Source organism: Aulonocara sp. 'chitande type north' Nkhata Bay, linkage group LG18 (genome assembly GCF_057382095.1).
Source record: "Aulonocara sp. 'chitande type north' Nkhata Bay isolate Kocher_YH1m ecotype deep benthic linkage group LG18, A_spYH_male_GT1.1, whole genome shotgun sequence".
NCBI lineage: Eukaryota > Metazoa > Chordata > Actinopteri > Cichliformes > Cichlidae > Aulonocara > Aulonocara sp. 'chitande type north' Nkhata Bay.
This window is the reverse complement of record NC_141361.1, coordinates 20082752-20107279: the sequence shown is the minus strand read 5'-3', so window position 1 is coordinate 20107279 and position 24528 is coordinate 20082752. Positions and strand designations below refer to the sequence as shown.

Genomic DNA, 24528 nt, shown 5'->3' with positions numbered 1-24528 from the left:
GGTTTAAATCACAGGTGGGTGGGGCTTGCTATGCTCACATTTTAGGGGACATCAATCGTGAGTCATCATAGAGACTCAAGAACAGGAAAATATATAAAGGGTGTGATGGGGAGCACAAAGTCTGGCCTCATAGGGACTGCTTTTGCATACGAAACGTTGGCCATGGTTATTAGCAGTATTTGTCTTTTTGCATGCATTATGTATGTATCTGACAATAAGGAAAAGCATAATGAATTTCTTTTAAGTTAAAGTTAATGGACTTTGACTTTAAACAAACTTAATTCCTTGAAAATCTAGATACACTCACCTGCCATTTCATTAGTTACACCTTAAGATACACCTTGTTAGTTCCCTGTTTTCTTTCAGATCTGCCTTAGTTATTTGTGATTCAGATTCAACATGATGCTCAAAACATCCTTTAGAAATTTTGGTCCATATTGACATGACAGCATCACACAGTTGCTGCGGATTTGTCACCTGCACATCCATGATGTAAATCTCTACTTCCACCACATTTCAAAGGTGCTCTATTGGATTGAGATTTGGTGACTGTGTACGCAGTTTGAACAGAGTGAATTTATTGTCATATTCAAGAAACCAATATGAGGTGATCTAAGCTCTAGTCTTCTATTGTTCAATTTGCCCGTACGAACTCTTATCTGACAGTAGTGGCACCCGGTGTGGTCTTCTGCTGCTGTGGCTCATCTGCTTTAAGGTTTGACGTATTGTTTATTAACCCTAGAGATGGTTATGTAGGAAAATCCTAGCAGATCAGCACCTTCTTAAATATTCAGACCGGCCTGTCTAGCACCAACAACTATCCCATTTCTTCCCCATTCTGATGGCTGGTTTAATCTTCAGCAGGTAATCTTGACTTTGTCTACATGTCTAAATATGCTGAGTTGCTGCTATGGTACTGCTATTGGCTGATTTTGGTATTTGCATTGACAAGCAGTTGAACAGGTGTACATAATGAAGTGACTGGTGAGTGTAGATGAGTGTAGATATGTTTACTGAATTATGACCAGGTAAATTATGAATTATGAAATATAGCCGTCTACACACAACATTATCATATGAATAACTCTGTGTCTACAGCACAGAAAATGTAACTCAGTTTCTGAATATGAATTAAAGAAAAGTTTATATTTTTAGCAAAACAGCAGGAAAATAAAGATAAATTTTATTAACTTTTATTACTAATGTAAAAGGGCATATAATATAATATAATATAATATAATATAATATAATATAATATAATATAATATAATATAATGTAAAAAAAACTGTATAAAATTCCAACACGTATTTTTTACATAATAAGCCATCAACGGTAATTGACTTTAGATCATTAAAACTACATGACCCAGAATGCAGCACTATTGTTACGCATGGGGTCCGCGTCGCGCCGGGCAGGGGAAAAATTACGACTTTGCGCATGCGCCTCATCTATGTTGTTGTTTGTGGCGGTAAGATGGCGGCGCTCGGAGATACCTCAGCTCCGGGGGTGAACGGGTTAATACAACAATTCACAGCAATAACAGGTAAAAATAACATTTTAATTAGCGTTTATTTCACTCAGTGGATTTTTGTGCTCATATAGGAACACTTCCCTCGCCGGGTAAATCTTGAAATCCGTGCGCAGATGAGAAAACGGGCGTTAAGTGTTGCTCTTGCTCCTGCGCTGCCAGTGGTTTGCAGAGGGGAAAAAGCACAGGCAGTTATCAGCTAAACTCAAGTGAAAGACTCGGAAAATGAACCTTAAAGCCGCCAGCTTTGAAACTTATTTTTAATCATCACTTAAAAATGTCTGTTTTTCTTATTAGTGCTCGTTAAAGACACAATCTCGCTAACCTAGAGCGGTTTGTATGCTCTTTTTTTGCGTGGCGTGTTGCTCGATAATGTGGAATGGAGGTCGGCTGTTCAACATTTCCCTTCTTCATCACCACCAGCCAGACTTCATGTTGTTGCTGTCACTATGCCTCTGACTGTGGCCCCAGACACTATTTATTGGTCACAACCTGAGGACTCCGAGTGTCATCGCAGACATTATCTATAGTTTATCAGCACTTTGACACAGTGGACGGTGTTTTTTAAGTTATTAAGCGGCAAAGAAGAGGGAGACTCTGTTAAGGGGCTGCTACTTTATACGGACATGCGCAGTGCAGACCAGAATTTCATCGTCGCCCCGCGGCACTCCGCTTATAAATCAGGTTCATTCAGATGTGGAGTGTCCAAATCACTGTCACGACGTTGTGGACTGCCGCCATGTGTGTCATTAAGGCTTTTTGCATTGTTCAGGTTTTTTCGCACATTTCCGTTTATTTACCAAACATCGCGTTGTATATGCGGAGCATTTCCGCCCACTAAACCTTTTCTGAACTGAAACTGAACTGTCATGCGGTTGTTTGGCGTTAACTCATTTCACTATAGTGATAAAGCGTTAGTTTAAGATGTGCTTTGTTTGTCCTAAAAGTTGGGGAAACTCAGTAAAACAAGTAAAGCATTTTTTCCCATTTAAAATCAAAATAAATATAAAAGGTAAAATAAATGTGTCCATTGTCAAAGTGACATGTGGTTGCTTCTGTGACCACATATACGGAAAAACAAGTAATCAAATACTAAGATATTCCAAGGTTACCAAGTACTACTAGACTATGTTGTCACATGATAATAAATGGCATTTAATCCCTTGAGTGAATAAAACACGTGTGTATGTACTCATAATGTTTAGTGAGCTGGTTATAACTTTACTTTGGGCCTTATGTGGAACAGTTATAGCATAAGACAGAAGTTTGAACATTTAAGAATTTTTAATGAGGTCAGTGTTGCTGTTTGCCACCCTCTGTGCTTTGCTTTCACCCAGTTATATGATTTTATTCATACTGCTGACAGTGTTGTGAAATTATTGGTGAGGTTTGCATAAAGCAGAAAAAAGACTTGATCCAGTGTAATAGAAAAAAAAAGCGGACAAAAGGTTCACTGTCACGAGTTTGATGTGATGCTGGTGACACCTTGGCGCATTGGTTAGTACCGCTTTGGAATCCATCCTTGGTACTCCAGCTTCCTCTAATAGTTCAAAGACATGCTTGTTTAATGGTGATACTAAATTAGCTCTAGGTGTGAATGTGATGGACTGGGAACATGTCCAGTGTGCCCTGCCTTTCTATGAAACTTGGGATAGGCTCTAGCCTTATGTGACCTCACAAGTAGAAGATGGATACCTAGACTGTGATATACCACTCTCAGAAAAACATGAGCATTGTAATATAGCAAGTAGGGATTAAGGAAAAATTGATAGAGCGAAGTATGATGATATTTTGTGTAGTGATGTTGTGTGAATACAGGGACGCTAAATATTGATATTGTATTAAACAAGTTTAAATACCCTGGGAATACTGCAAACAAGGGGGCTGATCTAATGCACCATCATCCCGAGATAACATTAGCCAAGCAAAATTAAACTAAATCAACTGAACTGAAAAACTATCTAACACTGGTGACACTTAGCTTGACAAAGCAACTACCTAATTCACACTTAATGGCTAACTCAAATGAGTAAAAATAGGACAGCGGCTTCCTTGTATATAAAAATAATGGCTGTATTTCATATTTTTCTAATCTGTGACCACAACTTGTGCTAACTAAATGTTTATGGCATTGGTGATTGCACGGGTTGCCTGATAGGTGGTAACTTTTTTGCAAACAGTAACAGTCTCACCTGGACTGACTGCAGTCAGCTTCAGAGAGATTGTTGGAAGTTTATGAATAATTGCGTCTAATTTATTCTCGTAGACCGATTGCTAACATGCTGCCATCGGTCTGAATGAGTCGTCAGCACAGCTCGAGGAGGACTGAACTGGCTGATCACTGGTTGTATTCTGGTAATATTTCTCACCCCAACTGGTTGCAGCAGATGGCCGCCTGGTTCTGCTGGAGGTTTCTTCCTGTTAAAAGGGAGTTTTTCTTTCCCACTGTCGCCAAAGTGCTTGCTCATAGGGTGTCATATGATTGTTGGGTTTTTCTCTGTATGCATTGTTGTAGGGTCTATCTTACAGTATGAAGCACTTTGAGGCAACTGTTTTTGTGATATATTAATAAATTCAATTAAAGTTGAATTATGAACAGGAAGGTTGCTGAGTGTAACTGTTAAATGTTCATTTCTGTGTATATACACAGCAACAGATATGTGATTTTCAACAAATTGTCACAGGTAATTGCTGCATTAACCAAAATAGACTGCATTTAGTTAACAACTTGACCCCAATTATTCGCAGACCAAAAGCAGACTTATGGCAACATTAATGCAGTTTTTAGTGACAGTGTTGGTTTGCTTGACAGTCTTTTATAGAAAAAATATTTTTTTTTTAAATGTTTTATCACACTAATGTAATTAGGACCTGGCCAATAAAGTTGTTTGTTTTTTTTTAGCACAGATACCAATATTTGATTTTCAGCCAATATTTTGTTTTGTTTAGGCAGTCAAAACAAAAAAATATTTGTGATGTGTGGTTATTTATGATTCCCTACTAAGATAATATCCATCCACCCATTCGCTTCCGCTTATCCTTTTCAGGGTCACGGGGGGCGCTGGAGCCTATCCCAGCTGTCATAGGGCGAGAGGCGGGGTACACCCTGGACAGGTCACCAGTCTGTCGCAGGCCTAACACACAGGGACAGACAACCATTCGCACTCACACTCACTCGCACATTCACAGCTAGTGGCAATTGGGATTATCCAATTAACCTATCCCCACAAGCTGCATGTCTTTGAACGGTTGGAGGAAGCCGGAGTACCCGGCGGGAACCCACGCAAACACGGGGAGAACATGCAAACTCCACACAGAAAGACCCCAGCCACTAAGATGGGGGCTAAGATAATATGACGATGCATTTTAAAAATAAACTTTTATTGTCATGAGAAGTGGTAGATTGCTCCTTGTACTCTGCCCATCTCTGCTTAGATTAGCAGGTTGTTGTTTGCGGTGATTAGTGGGAAAACTATGCAACATCAACACTCATAACACGATGGAAGTGCATTTTGTTCATTTTGACTTTATTCATTTTTATTTATCAGCATCTATGAGATTTCCAATACGGATATATTAGCAAATACCTTATAGCTGCTGGTTGAAAATATCGGTCAGCTGATATTTGGCTCTGAAATACAATGTGCCACTATGAAATTCTCAATGTTATTTGTTAATCTGTAAACATTTGTGAACGCATTGTGCTCATGGTTAGTGCCTACATATCTAACTCTCTTCCAGGGGCCACAGAGAGCGTAGGAAAACATATGCTGGAAGCATGCAACAACAACCTGGAGATGGCAGTGACCATGTTCCTAGATGGAGGCGGGATTGCAGAGGAGCCCAGCACCAGCTCCAGTTCTGCAGCGTCAAGCAGCAGAGCGCCCTCTACAGAGTAAGCTGTGACTTTTCTCCACAAGCCTAGGTCAGACAAAAGTAAAACAAAACCCACAGAGTTAGTTTGTCTGTTTTGGTCATGTTTTATTTCAAAAATGGAAACTTCTCAAATTTTCTGCTGATTGTTTATCCAAGCTTAGAATCTGTGTTTACCACAAGCTGACATGAGACGAAAAATAGCATTCGTTTCATTGCTTCCTTATCATACTAAATGTTGATTGTTTGTAATATGATTACAGATCTTTTACAGCTGATTGCTTGTCTACATAAATAACTCTGTATATGTTGCCTTCATGCCTTCCTCAGTGAAGTGCGGGCTCCAATTCCTCAGAAGCAGGACATATTGGTGGAACCAGAACCCCTTTTTGGAGGTATGTTGTTGCTTTTATTTGTCAGTCCTGCTTAAGGCAAAGAAATCTTCATGTAGACTGCCAGCTGTCTGTAAAGATGATGATGATTTTTTTTATTTGTTTACTTATTTATTTTTTTATTACATATATTCAGTGCCAAAGCGAAGAAGACCTGCTCGATCAATATTTGATGGTTTCCGAGACTTTCAGACGGAAACAAGTGAGTATTTTCCAAAATGTACAAGTTAAAGCAAATAAAATGTGGTAGTGCTGTTTCCTAACAATCACCATTAAAAGTCTGTCTCATATTTCTGTTGTGGCATCTTAACTTCCAGTAATGAGTGAATGAATGTTTTTCTGTTCCTAGTCCGCCAGGAACAGGAGCTGCGTAACGGTGGAACAGTGGATAAGAAACTGAGCACCCTGGCAGACCTTTTCCGTCCTCCCATTGAGCTCATGCACAAAGGCAGCTTTGAGACGGTGAGGAGTCACTCACAGGACACTGTACCCCACACCTTTATTCAGCCTGTGTGAACTTTCAGCCAAATTTTAGATGATGACTGAGTAGGTAGATGGTGAAAACCTGCAATGTCATGCTTCCTTGCTTGTGATCGCACACCGCTAATGCAAAAACCTGTTCCCAAAAAAGTTGGGAGGACTAAAATTTGTGTAAAAGCAGATTGCAATGATTTGGCATAACACCAATTTGACTGTTTGTAGTGGAAGAAACATCAAATGCTTAAAATCAGAAATTTTCTCATCTTCTGGAAAGGACACACTATGTTTTTCTCACTAGTTTGACTGCTTTGAATGGGCAGTTACTTCAAAACAGCATGACCCCCACCTAAAGAAACACTGGGAAATGCTGGATGATATATATACAGGTTTTAGGCCAAAATATGCCACCATTAAGGGGACTTAGGGAGTTGGTGCCAAAAATAGATATTTATAATTATTTAGAATATGTACCAGTATCATTTCCTAAATGTAGGCCGATATAAACAAAGACAGTAGAATTTTTAGCATAGTTGCAAAGAAAAATTAGATTTGATAAAAGTTCGACTTTATTTGACCTTGGAGAAGAGGTCAGAGGTCAAAGTAATGTGATGTTGAGAATCCCAAAAGATCATTGCCTTTATTTTTTTTACATTGTAAATATACCAGTAAGAAACCTAGGTCGTGTCCAAATTCATGGGCTGCATCCTCCTGAGGACCTGGCATTCGCAGTCTACATGGGCCGGGTCCTCAGAAGGTCGGGTAGGCCGGAAGTAAACGGCTGTGAAATTGGACGGTCTAGCCTTCAGATTTGCGACACCGCTGTCTCGGTGGAGTCTAATTAACTCAGCTGTCTGCTCCTTGCTATCTAAAATATAACAGGACACTGGTGTAAATTCTCGACCATCTCACACGTCTGTTTAATCAGTTTTCTGTTTGACGTTTATTCAGCTGTGTGAAAACCAAGTAGGAACCCACCCGGGGAATTAATAAAGTTTTATTTTACCTAATCTAATAACTTTAATTTCAGCCAAACCGATTTACTCATGAACAAATAAAACACCGAAAAAAGCCAAACAATAACATTTTTAGGTTATCTAAGTATATTATATTATTTTTAACCTGAGTAGCGAAAGACCGTGGTGTTCTGAAAATGATGTGCCGGGAGTTTGCCGTTCTCGGCGGCTCTAGTGACCTAGCGGCTTAGCTCCCAGTTAGCTATCGAGCTGGTGGATAACAGACGTCTCCGAACACGTCAGACAACTTTTGCAAATATGTGATATCTTGATAAAGCGAGCAGATATTTGAAGTTTACACAGCTACATTCTCCCCTGAAAATATGTTAAAAGTTTGTTTTGTGACCCAGAAAGAGTAATAAGAACAATATTAAAAACTTAGTAGTGGCCGCCATTGTTGAAAACTGGAATTGGCTGGGCCGCGCTATGAATTCTGGTATATTGTGGGCGACGATGGATACACCCAACCCATCCTTCAAATTCGGAGAGAAGGAGGACACATTTGTCGGCTAAATTCGGAGGAGTCTACAAATTTGGACAGCCTTCGTCACGTCGCTGTGACGCAATTGGCCTACAAATGCGGCCTCAGGAGGGTGCACCCCATGAATTTGGACACCCCCATAGTTTTAAATATCTCTATATAGAATTATTATCACTTTGACCTTCAGATCATTCTATTGACCTTGAAGGAGAGGTCAGAGGTCAAATGTGACATATTTTAAAACTTTATAAACTTTTCTATATGTTGACAGTATTTACCACAATATTCAGAGTCACAGTCACTAAGTCTTTTAATGGATTGTTAACACGACCCCACCCCTAATTTTTTTTCATCAGAATTCATACAAAAAAATTCAATAAAAATTTCATGTACACACAGAATTACACATAACGACACACACAAGAATGAAGAACAGAATTTTTCGCTTTCAGCATTTGATTTGTAGTCTTTGAACTATTTCCAGTTGAAATTAAGGTTTCAGTTCATTGTAAATAATCTTTTTTCTTAGTTAATTTTATTATTTGTTCTCCACCAAGCAAAAGATATGTTTTGCGTTTAAATCAAAATTTGCAGACTTAATGATTTCCATCATAAAGTATATTTGTCTTTGTAAATCGTGAATTCCCTCTAATTCCATATGTCTTTCTTTACGTTTATAGGCTAAAGACTGCGGACAGATGGAAAACAAATGGCTAATGATCAACATTCAAAATGTTCAGGACTTTGCCTGCCAGTGTCTGAACAGAGATGTGTGGAGTAATGATTCAGTGAAGACCATCATCAGAGAACACTTCATATTCTGGCAGGTATGAGGTTTTAAGAGCGCAGTGTGGTGTTTTCTGTGATGCATGGCGTTATTCGTGAGGGAATTTATTTAGTCCATCCATCCATCTACAATTTGGTAGTTAGGTGTTAGCACCATCATCTCACAGCAAGAAGGTCCTGCTTTTGAATCCACTGGGTAGCTCAGGCCTTTCTGCATGGAGTTTGTATGTTCTCCTTGTGTGTGCGGGTTTCCTCTGGGTACTTGCTCCTACAGACCAAAGACATGCATTTATAAAGTTTGGGTTTTTTGTTCTACACAGGGTATAAAATGCTTTTTTAAACCTGTAGGATATACTTCTATGATGCACGTTATATTTTTCCCATGTATGGACAAAATTTAACAATGGTATAACTTCAATTGCAGCTCAGTGTGTAGCAGTGCCACAATCAACACCTCTGGTTTATGCTACCAGAGCACTTAAATACCACCCTAATTCTTGCAATGAATACAGCAAGCCAAGCCAAAAAGTACATCAAGCCTACATGTTCACTACAATAACGAACAGATGTGCCTGCTTCCGAGCAGTTGAGACCATCATGCATGTCTGCTGTGTGTAGGTGTCACTGCAGTCACATGCTGCTTATAGCAGATGGCAAACGACTGGCTCGTTCGTGGGTGGGGCGAGACAACTGCTGGCATGTCATATTGTAAGATGTGGATTATAGTATTTAGAAAATGCAGTACTCAATGATCAAAGGTGTTTAAATTCTGTTTCGTGTTTAAAATTGCCATCAGGTGAATTAGCCATCATTGAGCAAAGATGGGAATAGGGCTGCTCGATTATGGCAAAAATGATAATCACGATTATTTTCACTGAAATTGAGATCACGATTATTTTCACTGAAATTGAGATCACGATTATTTGACGATATTTATTTAACCCTTTAAGACCTACTATAGAACCAAGTCCACCAGAGCTTTTTTTTTTTTTTTTTACATGCTGTAGTGCCATTTGTGGGAGCATTTCAAGTTGCTATACATCAATACAACTGTTATAGCCCATATTTTAATAATATGTATGCATTAAGTCCATAGTAATTACATAAATTGCAAAAAAGTGCAATAAACTACAAAAAAAATTGAAAATTGCTTTTGTTTTGTTTACATATATTTCTACTTGGAGAAATTTAAGAGGTTTATCCCTCAAAACTTTAAATACAATAAAGTTGCAAAAAATAGTTTACAACAACAGGAAATTTATTTTGAGTGTCTTCATAGTTTTATTTTGGAGATACAGCAATTTTTATGTACTGCAGGAAAAACAAAAAACAATCCTATGATGCAAATTTGCAAAGAAAACAGCATGTGCATCATTTCACTGTGGGAAGTGTTACGAACAGCTGATAGGAACGGCAAAGCGTGTTTCTGGAATATTATGTTTTTGTTCCTGCAAGCGCTTTTTATGCAATTTTTGCAAAGCTATATGTGGAACGAAACCGTGACCGAGGACAAGCTGATGGCATAAGATGTAAGTACAACTCCTCCGGTTTCATATGCAAAACAAATTATTGCGCTAGCTTACACGGTTCAGGTTCTACAGGGATTTAAAAATAGTTACGCAAAACGGAGCGTGCTGCTCTGACCGGCTTTAAAGGGTTAACAATGACTTTAAAAAAATAATATAAAATAGTGTGCAACACCACTGAAGTTTTTTTTTTTTAAACTCTCTTTTCAACCAACGGCAGTCACTCTCCAAATAACTTCTGCTTAGCTTTCCGAGTTTCCCTCGGGTCCTCTTAATCAGCGGTCTCCAACCTTTTTTGCGCCACGGACGGTTTATGCCCGACAATATTTTCACGGACCGGCCTTTAAGGTGTCGCGGATAAATGAGGGAGGGGCTAATAATCGGCTCAGTCATTTTTAATGATCGTTGAAAGCCCAGATCGTAATCGTGATTAAAATTCGATTAATTGAGCAGCCCTAGATGGGAAAGTGTATTTTTAGAGCTGTAAAAAACAACAAAAGACAAAAAAAAAGAAGCAGTTTTCCACGTAGAGGTAAAAGGTTGGTTGGTATTGGTGAGTGAGGCTATGCTTTTCTGTTTCTGAAGTGGGGTGTGCCTGAGTAAAAAGTAGAAAACTCTGGTCCTGTTAGCTCTAAAGGGCTTAAAGTGAGAGTAAAAGTTCAAAATAATGGGCTATGGAGAGGAGCAGCACAGTGGTGCAGCTGTTAGCCTCAAGATGGTCCCAGCTTGAGCCTTTTGGTGAAAAGTTTTCATGTTAAAATGAAACATAAATGCAGGGGTTCTTCCTTTTAAAAGGAAGTTTTTTTTCTTCCTACTGTCACCAAGCACTTGCTCATAAGGGGTCATATACTGTAATAACTGTAGGATCTTTACTTTACAAAATAAAGTGTCTTCAGACGACTGTTGCTGTGAATTGGCGATATATAAATAGAAAAGAATTTAATTGAATTCCTCACACAGTCCATAGAAGACATGGATGTTAGGTTAACTGGTAAATCTAAATTGGCTGCAGGTGTGAATGTGAGTGTGTCAGTCTCTCTGTGTTAGTCCTATGGCAGACTGGCTACCTGTCCAGGGTGTACACCACCTGGGATAGGCTCGAGCCTGACTGTAACTCTGAATTGGATAAGTGGAAGAAAATGGGTGGATGATGGAGAGTTGGGGAGGGAGGTACTTTTCCAAAGCAGTCCACCCGTCTTTGCATTATGCAGTGTGGGCACACTTTAAGTTCAGTTTATATTCTATCGTTCATTTTCTCCCTCTGCAGGTATATCATGATAGTGAAGAGGGACAAAGATACATCCAGTTCTATAAGCTGAACAAGTTTCCCTACATTTCGATCCTGGATCCACGCACAGGTGAGTGTTTGTGGAGGGCTGATTGATGATGAGGGTTTGCTGATGTACGAACACACTCACACCATTGAGTTGTTTCCAGCTGATCAAGAAAACAAACAAATATGTGATTTACTGGCAAGATTAAAGTACAGCTCTCACTCTGAGAGGCTTACAAAAGCAGTTTTTATTATAAATGCACAGGAAGATGATGTCTGCATGCATCATTTTGTAAGACATTAATAGTGTTATGAAAAATAATTTAAATGTCAGTAGTCTTCAAGTAGCTTGAATAACAGTGTTCATATCAGGAAATGGGATTAAAGCAATACTAAAGCGACACAATTGGCTATTATGTCACAATAAACTGTGTAAATCTGCAGTGTTGATCCAAACTGATGTGTGCGTCTCTCTCTCTCTTTTCTTATAATTAAATACTTAATTATTTCCTGCTTTTGGTGATCGGTTCTGTTCAAACCATGTTCACATCAGGTCAAAAAATGGTGGAGTGGAACCAGCTGGATGTGGCGTCGTTCCTGGAGCAGGCAACTGGCTTCCTGGCAGAGCACGGACAGCTCGACGGGCCATCCTGCCACGCACCTCCTGCCAAACGAGCTCGCTCTGTGGGTCTCTCATCTCATGTGTCACCTCTAATTCCCTCTATGTTTTTGCTCTAATAAGAGCTCCTCGCTCCTGCTGTGGCTCTGTTGGAATTTCCTCAGTCACACCTCTGATCAGTTTCAGAGGCATCTGGGATGTTTGTTAGGATTTTGCATCAGAGCTTCAGGGTTTGGATAAATGTCATGCTATGATCAGTATCAGCATATTTTAGTGCTGTGATATTTGATGTTGTCAGTGTCACGCAGCCATCCATATTGTTTAAAGTCTTTGTGTTGCTTTACTCAGATCTTTGTTACTTTTTTTAAACAATTGTACACTATTTTATCTTTTAGGAAAGTTTAATCGATGCCAGTGAAGACAGTCAGTTGGAGGCAGCAATCCGAGCTTCTCTACAAGAGACCCACTACGAGTCCTCAAATGTCCCCGAACCCCCCGATTCTCCTCGATCAGACGATGAATCTGATGCAGAGCCTTTCTCTGACAGCGAAGGGCCTTTCTCTGTTGACGGCTCAGACAGCGAGACGCCAGCACCCCATGAAGAGAAAAGTTCGACCGGCAAACATACTGCGACCCCCTCTGCAGCCACTGCAGCCCAGCAGCGTCTTCATCCTGATAGCTCCACTTCTTCCTACAGAAAATCACCGTACAAAGAAAACAACCACAGTCACAAGAAAGAGGAGAGCAAAAAGAACCACCTGGAGCCCTCGGCTCCCGGGCCTCGTCATCCCCAGCCTGATTCAGACTCTGGTGGGAATCACTGCGCCCCACTACCTGAAAGCGCAGGAACTTCAAAGATCAGCACCACCACAACCTGTGATGTGGACTGTCCTGAGGACAATGGTACGACAAATGAAAAGTATTTTAGGTTTCATGAGTGTGCGTGTGTGTGTGTCTATATGTCTGTTTTCGATGCAATCATAATAAGGTGAGCAGCAAGTTTGCTTTAAAAAAACAAAAGTCTAAAGGCCTTTGCGGACGTGCAAACTCTTTCCGAATATTTTGTGCACTAAAAGTTCATTTTAGGGCTCATCTATTCTTCAGTGTCAACTTATTTCACTGCATGAATTTGTGACTTTTATTCACATTTGGAAAAATAAACAGATCTGCCCAGACAGACTACTGCACTGTAGTTCAAAGTGCATCAGTACTGAATATACAATGATATGGAAATCGTAAAATAATGCTGTTTAGCCACAGACACAGCGCTAGACACTGCTCCGGGTCAATCAGCTCTCTGAAATTATTTCTCTTCCTCCTCAGTTGTGGTTCCAACTCTTTCAAAAACAGCTCAAACTGTCCCGCTGACATCCTGAGATATTTACAGAAGCGGTCGTGGTGCTGCTTCAGCTCCTTGATCAAACCATGAAATTGTCCCTACTACTGTCTTCTCATGATGAATTTGATGATGTTCGTGTTTAGAAACATCAGGACCATCATCATCATCGCTTGATGTTAATGTCATCTTTTTCACGTCACTTTTTTTTCAGGCGAATTTTCTGCAAACTGCAATGCTTTCAGTGTGCATCTGCGTTACACCACAAGTTTGGATCCAAAAAATTAGCTTTTTTCAACGTGCTCAGGGTATTAAAGCCTTAAGGTGTCTTAAGAGCCCACTTATGCCAACACATAAGTGGGTGCTGCTGGACTGACTCCTTTTAGATCAATGATGGCCGTGAAGTCAGTCCTAGTCAGTTGAATGTAGACAGACCCTTAATCCTACTGTACTATTTGGTCCCTTTGGCTGGATTTAGCATTAGTTTTATTGCTGGAGTGTGTGTGAAGATTTCTATCAAAATGTGTACCATATATGACCAGTGAAGACTGGTACTAAGCACTAGATTTTCTGACGGTTTCTACAGTCACATCCCTTGCAGAATGTGGTGGTTGTGTGTTGTTTTTACTTGGCGGGACCCAAGTGATAAGTATGTTAGTGGTTTCACTCATCTTGTCTAATTACAGTCTGGTGTAATATCTGTGTGCGGGTACCTTCTAGTGGTTGTAGTTCTGGAGCATAGACAGAAAAAGCAATGAATGTAGCTTCTGTGACGTCACCTATTGTTTAGTAAAGTCCTGTCATAAAACCTCAAGCCGAGCATTTTCCCCCGTTGCCACCCTCACCGCCACTCCACTAGTCCGTATACTGACGTCTCTACTGACAGCTTAATAGTGTGAAAGCGGAGCGTGACAAGGCTGCTATAGGACTGAGTCGGAGGAGTCGCCCTCTGCTGACCATTAAATAGAATGCAAGTTTAATGCAAGCGCACACAGTCGTAGCTGTTAATTCAAAGATCAATCCATTGTTTATCTATGTGATGTGTGTTTTTTATGCTTTTTGACCAGTGTGTTCTGGCATTTTTAAGTATAGTGGCTTTTCAGTTCTGACAGCATCATCTTAGTAACTGTTTTGTTTTTAATAGGTCCCAAAGCCAGGTTGATGCTCCGCTACCCTGATGGACAGAGAGAGCAAATTTCATTGTCTTCTAAAGCAAAACTTTTGGTGAGTGAACCCCAAAATCGCTGATATTCAAGTAAAATAAACAGTAGTACATGTTTATAATGCCTAATAAACATGGCAACATTTTTTTAAATCTTTTTTTCCCCTACCTTCCAAATTATACTCTCTCTTTAAGGCCCTGGTAAGACACGTCCAGTCTAAGGGTTATCCTAACGAACGCTTCGAACTCGTCACCAACTTCCCCAGAAGGAAGCTCGCCCACTTGGACTATGACATCACGCTGCAGGAGGCAGGGCTGTGTCCACAGGAGACTGTATTTGTGCAGGAGAGGAACTAGCCTTCCAGACACACTCACTTTTCGCTTGTCTGTATCTCTGGTAGACCTCACCCTTTCACCGATGATGTGGGATGATGTTACTGGCCTTGATCCCATAACCTTTTGTTCTGGAGGTGGCCCTGGTTTTTGCCAAGACAGATAAGGGTGGATGGGCTACTTTCACCGCCACTCCACTAGTCCGAATACTGACGTCTCTACTGACAGCCTAATACCTTTGTAGTGCTCTACAATTGGCCAGTAAGGTTTAATGGATGCCAGCAGTCTTTAATGTTTTTAATAAACTATATACTCTGCTCTGAGGCAAGCCTCATTTAGCTTTCAACACTGAGGCATATCAGAACAGAATATATATCATATAGCTCGTCTTCAATTAAAAAATGAAAAAAGAAGAAAAAAACACAAATAATAGATCACTAATTGATGATGGGCCACAAGGGACTTGTACAAAGAGACTTTTACCTCTCAGAAAGGACATTAAATCAGTCAGAGTTTATTTTCTAGCTCTTCTTGTTATTTTCTCTACCTGGGACAGGTAAAGGGAGGCTCATTCTTGTTTATTTTGACCCAAATTTGGTCTCTCACTCGGTCATTGTTGAAACAGTTGTAATTATTTGGAAGGCAGGGGCGCTAAGAGGCCAGGTCCAAAAATTACAAAGTCGTGAAAATGTGTCTTTTGATACAGAAGGGAATGAATAAAAGGTGGTACATCTCATCAGTCACACCTACACTGTACAGAGATGGCTTAGAGAGACTGATATTTCGATGTAGTCATTGTTTCCTTTCTTTTTTTATATGCTGCCAAGAAAATATGCTGATGTTGAAATATAACCACCAGAAAACAAAAAGAGAGGTTCTGCTTCATCTTTTTCTTTATTATTATTATTTTGAATCGTTTGTGTGGCTTTAATTTAAAGTTAAAACCCCAAACGCTTGAACAGCTAACAGAGTAAATAACTTCAGATTCAGCTGGAACTACTGAGAACACAAATGTGTAGTGCACCTCACTTTAAAGATTAAGCATTTTTAGTGTGTCCATACTACGTTTTGACATGTTTTATTCCTGGAGCCTTGGTGAAACCAGTAAGAGTATTTTACATCTTATGTGTAATGCACATTTCTCAAAAAAATGACAGGAACACTTGATCATCACAGTATAACACAGATGGTTAAACTTTTCAGTTGGTAACCACAGCTCCCAATGGGGATCCATTCCACCTGGTTTGGTCCAAATGAAGTGACAACAGCTGCACTGGACAGGCAACTCCCCCCTGCGCAGGGAAGGCCACAGACTATTGCTCCTGACTGATTTTCCTCTAGTTCTCCTTTTTGGAAGTGCCCTTGCCATCAGTGGCAGCATGAAATGATACCAGTTAGTCCAGCTCTTCTGTGATACCGTATGCAAACAGGCAGTTGCAAAGTTTTCTGTCTCCTAGTACAGCCTTGAAGGTGTAAATGGGTTATTGCACAAGGAGAACTAGACAGAGCCACAGAGGGGGCATCAGCTCAGCAGCAGGACTGGTATCTGGTTCTTGATGCGAGAAGGAACTGGAGGAGCACTGCCAAAGCCCTACAAAATGACTTCCACTGGAATACTTGAGCATGTTTCTGATAGAAACACTACCTGAGGGTGGCATGAATGCCCAGCAGTTTTTAGTAGGACGTGTGCTCACAGTACAGCACCGAGCAGCTCAATTGGTGATGGCCTGACAACACCAGAGCTTGCAGGTTAGCCACTGGTGCTCTGTTCTCTTCACAGATGAGAGCAGACCACCTTTAAACAACATGAAAGAGTCTGAAGACGTTGTGGTGAATGTTTTCTGCAACATTATCTAGTATGACAGGTTGGGCAGTGGTGGTCTCAAGTGGGATTTCCTTGCATAGAGACCTCCGTGTGTTAGCCAACAGCAGTTGGGTATAGAGATGAAATCCTCAGATTCACTTTACATCTTTTGCTGGTGCAGAGTGATGCCTTGCCTCGTGTGGGCAGTGTGTAGCCATAGTGGTAAAGGCATAGGTATCATGGCCCTAGAACAATATTTATGAGTCCCACAGATTATCTAGTACCTCACTTATGCTCTGATCCAGGATCTGGGAGAAGATGAACCAGGGCATCATCCACTGTCTGACCAGGAGCGTACCCAGATGTCTGAAGTGCATGGAGGCACATTGAGGCTGTAAACATTAGTGAGCCAGATTAGTCTGATCACTGATATAAATTTATAGCTTTTTTGTTGTGATTTGATGATTTTGGTTTCCCCTGGCTTTTGTTACATAATTTTGTTCTCAGCAAATTACAGTGTGTATCAGTAAAAACTTTCAGCCTGAATATTTTGTCATCAAGAACCAATGTGTGATTTAAGTGTTCCTGTAACTTTTTTTAATTTAATTTAATTTTTTTGGAGCGGTGTATTTAGATTTTTTTTTTTTTTGTGCTGAGGCTGTTAAAGACTTTTCTGTGTGTCTGTTCAGACTGAGCAGGTTTGTGTTTCTTAATATGGACAGATGGTGGTGATAACGTACCTTAAATACCAACAATTCCCCGAACGCAGGTGAAAATTCCACTAAGACCAAAAAGACACTGACACCAATATTTTATAAGCAGTGTTTTAAGTTTTAACTGTTCAGATTAAAAAAAAAAAAAGTTTTAGGAAGTATCTTGATGCATTCTCAATCATCAAGGTAAGTAAATCTCCAACAGTTGATTCTGTTCATCTGGACGTAGCGTTTCGTCACTTGGAGTCATGCACGTGTTAACTGGTGCAGGGGTTTCTGTGGTGGAGTATGAGCTGTTTCCTTCCCAGAGATTTTTCTGTGTTTAAGTTTTTCACTCAGGCGTCCAGTCCTGGAAGAAAAGAGGTGATGTTTCTTAAAAATGTTACAGTGATCTATGTCAGTGGTAACAATCATAAGGCCAGGGGACTAGAAGCAGCCCAGCAAAGATCCACTATCTGGTCCACTGGAAGACTTTGGAAAATATGAAGGAGGGCATGAATTTTGGACTTTTAGATGGATTTATTAGATTTAGATTTCATTCATTTTTCTTGCTGATAAAGTCTCCTCCATGGCCATTCATACAACGCCAAAGTAATTAAGAGACAGATAAACAATTAAATGACAGAAAAGTTCCATCAGCTATTAAAAAAATTTGTTGTTTTTTAAAGTGGGTTCACAAAAAGCAATTTTGAAATCAAATCTTTGAATTGACAGAAGCTTTGTTTTGTAATTAGAGCACAGTCTGAGCTACCAGACGTTGTCTAATTTTGCGTATTTATTTCTTGCAGTTTAAGCCCAAACAATATTTCTTTAACATAAAGAAAAACGAAGATATACTGTTGAATTTACATGGCTGCTTTTATTAACCCTCTCGAGGCAGGCGTTGCCGATTTGCAACAGTTAAAAACTAACAACCTGGTTACCCCACATACATATTTTATGAGGGTTTTTTTTTTTACTCAGAAGTACCACTGCAGGACTTGGTTGTGCATTAGCAACAAAAAGTTTAATTTGAGCCTGAAAGGGTTAAGACATCACAGCCAAGTGTGTAGGTAAACTTCTTTTTACTAACTGAAATGGGAGTTTCACTGGTCTGGATAAAAAATGGGCTGTATGTGCTGCAAATTGAATGTTGGCTTCAAATTTTGTCCAATCAATCAAAACATCTTTCTTCGCAAATAAGAAATCTCACAGTTAATACAAGACTTGATGCTCCTGCATCACTGGCATCAACTCTTTGTGTGACAGGCATTATTTCCAGTTTGATGGGTTGACATATTGTTTGTCACACCCACCTAGAAGCAGTTGTCTGGTCTTTTTAAACTAATATGTGACCACTGCTGTGACTCATAGATTAGAATGAGATCTTTCCAAAAGAAAAATCCCTGGACAACACCTGAAAATTGTTATTAACAGTGCCTGGTGTGGGGGGCAGTGGTCAGAGGTGAAAGAGTACAGTGTGCAGCTGTGCAAACAGATGAGGAGTCTTGAGTCTGTTTCACTCCCCTCGCTGTGTGGATAATACAGTATGAGACAATCATTCTTTCACCTCCTGCTTTTTGTGTAAAGGACAAGGGTGAATAAACACAGGAGGGCGAAGGGAAATTTTATTGCTGACTAAAACAGAACAGCTAAAACCATTTCCCCCCACGAAAAATCGTTAAGTCCATCAGAAGTTTCGCAAGTCTGAGATTACTGTGTGTTCCAAAGTCACATCTTCAGAGTAGGAAACTCTTTAAAACATGCATTTTCTTTTTCACTTTGTCAGTCAGTCAGAGAAATTGTGTTTTTCCCCTGCTGAATTTCTGGTACCTCCAAATAAAGGAGCAACAGTTTAAAAGCCCACATCGAGTAGCAATGACCTAAATCAATTTCACACTGAAGACGAGTTGATTAATCGGTGCTGAAATTTTAATGACACAGCAGGACAGCAGCCCTCAGGCTTTGTTTGTTCAAAGGGTTTGTCTGTTGCATAAAAGGCTGGTGACCCCAGTTGTCTGATTACCTCTTAGCTCATTCTCAGAACGAATCAATAACAGTTAATAAACAGTGAGCCATTTTTGGGTTGAGTTTAGACATAAAGTTCAGTTTGGACATCACATGAACCAGTACTCAGACTGGGATTTTAGTCTTCTGTGTCCCCTGGGGAGCTTTTTCAGAGTTTGAAAACTTTATAGGAGCTCCAGTGAAGATGCTGTTGGTGCTTGATGTGTTGACCTTTGATTTGTTCCTTAGGAGTCCCAATTTTATGACCTCCATGGAGTACCCACTAATATTTATGCATATTTGGAGAGTTTTTAGACTCTTGCAGGTTTTGCACATTTTCTTTTGTACTCTTTATGAAATGGATTTAACTCAATCAACAAAAAGTTACAAGTTACTACAACTTGACTGAAATCCATTAAGTATTGCTCATAACAGGAAGAGATGCAAATTAGCTCATATAAGATCCTTGCATGTAATTGTGTATCCCAGAATGAAAACCTAGCATGGAGGTTCAGTGGCTTTTCTGTAGACCTGCAATAGATTGTGTAAAAACACAGATTCTGGGGAAAGTATACGAATATCTGAAAATGTCCAGGAGCAAAAAGAAGCAAGGTGCCACCATAAATCTTTCAATAACTGGCCACCAGTTTCCCAAAACACACCTGAGTAACTCACTTCAGCATGATCCTCCAGTCTTCCTATCATTTCTCTAAAGGTTAACCATGACATCATCTGCCCTCAGACTTGAGTGAAATCCAGATCTTTTGCCAAGTATATCATGAATTGATGAGGGAACAAGCCTCAACTTGCCATGAAAGTGCCTGTGAGTCTTAAAATCACTTATGAGCCTCTGAAAACGGGGATCTGTTTAGAAAAATCGCTGAAATTCCTAAACATCTTGATTGTTTATTTAAACTCCAGTGTGGTGACATTGCCCAAAAACTCCTGGAGTTTCCTGGAGTTGACTGTATGACAGGAATAATTCAGAATGACGGCTGTTCAGGTATCAGAGAAGCAGCTCTGAATATGTCTCCTTCCACTTTAATGTCAATCTCTACTGAAGGTGCAATTAAAGTCACCATTTCTATCAGTGACGTAATAACAGTATGAATAACTGAGGAGCCCGATGTCTCTGATTCCTGATGGAGGAGATGGATGTTTTTCTACAAACTGACACTTTCTCAAAGTGTACTCATGTGTGGGCCTCAAGATGAATCACTCCTGGCTCATGTGTCACAGTTAACTCCAGTGTTGCCTCTCACTCAAACGCCTGCCTTGAACACGCCTTCACATCTTACAGTAGCACACAGCATTTCACCTGCACCTGAAGGGGTTATTGCATGCACAGTGGAACAAAACCTTAAAAACAAAGATGACCATAAAAAATACAACAAAGCATCTGCTCTTGAAGCTCACCCGTTTATGCAGACTACAGTACTTTGTTATTCCCCTGCTCTGTGTACTCTAGGAGAACAGCCATGGATGATAAGCTTATCTCCTCTGACTCAGCACAGTCAGAATGACTTAGCGAACAATAATCTCTGATACGCAGTCCTTCGCAATAATCCTACACTTCAGAAAGTTCAGTCACAAAGCTACAAAGACAAATAATGGTGTTCAAATTCATGTTCACAGCCACATATAAAAATATAGAACTGTGTGACGATTTTATTTGGTTCTGTTTTCTGATCTTATAACAAGAAGCGGTCCTGCCTGCAAAAGCTGGACATGTATGTTACGGGATTGCCAGGTGTGTTATCAAGCACCTCAAAGTCCTTTAAAAATGGGACTGACAGCAATAATCTTCTTTGATTTTTTTATAGAGTAAATGTTTAATTCTAGTGTGTGCGGCAGGAGTTAACCACCATGATGAATTAATTTCTGTTAGGATTAATAAAGTTTTGTAGAATCAAATGAAAGACAATTCATGGCCCAAGCAGTTCTGAGTGAAGTGTCAGCAAAGATTAACAAAAGCACAACATTCAGATTGAACTGCAGACTCACAAGACAGATACTGTAACGAGGGCTAAAATCATTCAAGATCAATTCCAGACTACATACCTCAGATGCCCACAACATTCATTTGTATTTCTTCTGGTTCATCTGAGTTCTTTAGGTTCATAACACAAAACAGGGCAAGAAAATAAACAACCCTTGCAGCAAATACCCCATCAGATCAGCTGCATGAGCAATATCTGTCCAGTGTATACCTAATAGAAACACACTCCGCACCCTAGCAATAGAAAGAGATGCTTATACACAGAAATGATTAACCTGGACTCCTGTGTCTCCTCCTGGGATTTAGTCCTACAATTAATACAATCATTCCACAAAAACTGAATGGCAGCCTGGCGCTACTTGGACTTCGACCCTCTCTGTATCACTGAGTGATGGATTTTCTTACAAGGAGGCCGTCATTCACAACACCACCTCCTCCTCCACCAGTCAAACACTACAGCCGCCTTCCCCCGGCTGTGTCCTGACCCTGTTTCTGCTGTGTCACAAAGCTGGAGTATGATGGCTCAGCTGGACGTATGGGGCAATCATGATGCCAAGTTTGCATAAAACATAAAAACTCACGTACTGTGGGAAGGAAGTGAAGGAACTGAAGACCTGGAGAGAAGAAGAACTACAAAACCTCACAAATGCTTACCATGCATGCACAAACACAGCCAAAGAAAGACAGTCAACCGGTGCCAGGTTCCTGCCATGCATCTCCCACAGATGTCCAGTGAAGTGCGCTCTGAGCATCATGACCCACATCATCACACTGTTTCGTCCTGCTGATTAGAATGGGAAGTAGTCATGATTTATTAAAATAAAGTTAAATACGAAATTATAATAACGATAAATGTAACTGATAATCTAAAGCACAGAAATATGTTTGTTATCAGCGTATTACAACTATTTGATAAGGTACAACTTTATTTGGCAGGAGATCAGTTTCTACTTCATAGATAAGTCTATAAAGTAAGCTTATCTTGATTTTGAGGACTTTAATCTCTCAAAATAAAGACTTGTGTAATCTGCAGACTCACCTTTGGACACATTTCAGTTTTGCTAGTTTATCTTCCAAGTCACACATTTGTGCTGATTACCTGAAAAAAAAGAAACATTTTACAATCTGTACTTTCCCTGCTTGTATTATTTAGGGGTACTTCCTGCAAGCCCACTCTAAGGTCAGCATAACACCTTAAAAATGTGCACTCAAACTTTCCCTACTCAGAACTGTCCTCTTTGTGGAATGGGTTTATTTTAGATGTAAACATTTCTCAATACTCAGGGGTATCATATTGATTTCTCAGCTGATGGTGAATAATACTGTATCAGAGACCCTGATAAGATGGCTGGACTAATTCCTCATGTTGTAAAGTAAATTTAACCATAGCAATATTAATACTTGCAATCACCTATTCCACAATTATGTGTTATTATATCTAGAGCTGGGAGCAAAATCTGCATAAATATTTCTTTCCCTCTTATTTTGCTTTTTTTTTTTTTTTAAAGAAAGAAGCATGGAAGAGATGTGCTTTTTGTTCCGATTATCAATTTTATTCATGGCTGGCCCAATTTCAAAGTTGGATGGGTCCAACCTTTATCTTTAAAATTGATATAAGGGATAATTTAGCTACTTCTGCTACTCATCATCTTCACTGGACCTTATTCTGTTATTAAAAATGATTATTTTAGGTTTCCTATTTGAAGGAAACGGTTTCCAAGGCCTAATCCGTGGATCGACTTCCTTCGAGGCGTGGACGTCTATCAGCAGAGAATGTACCTTCACCTATCAGCAGAGAATGTCCCTTAGTCTGTAACACAGTCAAATATATTCTCAAGTAATATTCAAGCATGCCATTCAGCGTGTTAGTACGAGCTCGGGAGCAGCTTGGGAGAACAAGAAAACAGAGACTGCTTCAGGTTGTCTTCCCAAAGTGACTCAACTTTATTCACAAGTACAACAGTTTATATAGAAGGTAAAATTCATGAGACAGCAGATTTATCAGTTTAAACCAGTACAGACCAAGATAAGGCAGCGTCTTCCTGCCCATGGGTGAAGAAGCATCCTTTGTGTAGTTTATCAGTTCAGCTACAATTGTGATTATCTCAGCGACATATTTTCAAGGCACAAAACAAAGAGTTCTTACATTAGTGAAATCTGAAACAAACCATTTGGCCTTCAACAGGCGTCTCCTAAAAGATTAAGAAACTAATGTAGCTGAGGGAGTGATCTCTGTGGTATTTCAACCTTGTACCAGCCTGTGATTCTCACACATCAATTCTTGGGTCAAAGAGAAAAATAACTAAAACAAAGGGGCCTTATTGAATGACAGAGTTTTCCTGTATAATGTCACTATAAAACAATATCCAGTAAATGCTACCATGGTACTAAAATACCTAACACTATTGTTCCTTTAAGTTTTACCTGCTTCAGCCAAGTAAGACATTTAAAGTTGCAAACGGACACAGCAGCACAGAACAAAAACTGCATGAATAAAAATGAATTTGGATAATAAAACACTGCAGAAGCAAGAAAGAAAAGCAGATGATGCAAAATAAAAAATAGATCAGTTTTCACTTACACAGGCTTTGGCTGTGGACGCAGGATGGTGTGCAGTCCTCTGCAGAGCTGTACAAATTAGGTTAATTAGTTAACAATAATAATATTTTATTTTGATTACTTCATTGTGAGTGGTAAATTATGTCTCCTAATTCCAGAAATACTAAGTAGTTTCTAGATACAGCAAATATTCTTCTTCTTCTTATCCAATATTAAAGGATGGTGTACTACAGTAATGTTGCTACATTAAGTATTAAATCCATCCAGAATCATGTTTTGGATCTTCCAAAGTTACACCACCGAACATGCATCATTAAACATGAAATGTATTATGAGAGGTATTATGTGATATCTCTACATTTGATGGCTGAGAATAAAGGAAGCGGTCAAATGTGCAAATCAGCATGAACCTTAGTGCTTGCATTGGGTAATATTGACTCTGTAAACACAGCTCCCAAGTGGGTCACACAAACTGCAACTTTTCCAAGTAAAAAAACAAACAAAAGAAAAGTTTGCAGGTTCTGATTTTAGAGGCTGAATAATTATGAATATTGAATGAAACTTTCATGCCACTTCTGGATACAGAATAAAGACAATTATATTAAATTAAAAAACAAATTGCAAAATAAAGACATTTTCTCAAGAAATACAATATTTTGTGTGC

The 24528-nt window shown here is 39.6% G+C and overlaps 1 protein-coding gene and 1 long non-coding RNA gene across 3 annotated transcripts; one reads left to right on the top strand and one right to left on the bottom strand.

The window, feature by feature from the left end:
* The first annotated feature begins 1422 nt into the window (after positions 1–1422).
* Positions 1423–17958, top strand: ubxn7 (UBX domain protein 7). The gene is made up of 11 exons (XM_086270838.1): positions 1423–1544; positions 5271–5424; positions 5733–5797; positions 5931–5996; positions 6144–6256; positions 8449–8595; positions 11348–11438; positions 11907–12037; positions 12368–12875; positions 14453–14532; positions 14666–17958. Exons 1-11 carry the CDS (start codon positions 1439–1441, stop codon positions 14825–14827), a joined length of 1623 nt encoding a protein of 540 aa, XP_086126964.1. The 5' UTR covers positions 1423–1438; the 3' UTR covers positions 14828–17958.
* On the bottom strand, positions 17402–24244 carry LOC147308425 (uncharacterized). 2 transcript variants are annotated; one of them, XR_015125952.1, is made up of 4 exons: positions 23887–24244; positions 22345–22404; positions 21960–22086; positions 17402–17669 (listed from the first exon to the last, which is right to left on the bottom strand). It is a non-coding gene; the product is annotated as an uncharacterized LOC147308425 (long non-coding RNA). The 2 variants fall into 2 exon arrangements; XR_015125951.1 differs by having other exon boundaries at positions 21960–22089; positions 23887–24243.
* Positions 24245–24528: the final 284 nt, after the last annotated feature.

Bases quoted from the DNA above. Each gene is read 5' to 3' on its own strand.
- ubxn7 (XM_086270838.1), top strand. From the start codon at position 1,439: ATGCGCCTCATCTATGTTGTTGTTTGTGGCGGTAAGATGGCGGCGCTC. The intron at 6,257-8,448 runs GTGAGGAGTCAC...TTACGTTTATAG, and splicing joins ACAAAGGCAGCTTTGAGACG to GCTAAAGACTGCGGACAGAT. The intron at 8,596-11,347 runs GTATGAGGTTTT...CTCCCTCTGCAG, and splicing joins AACACTTCATATTCTGGCAG to GTATATCATGATAGTGAAGA.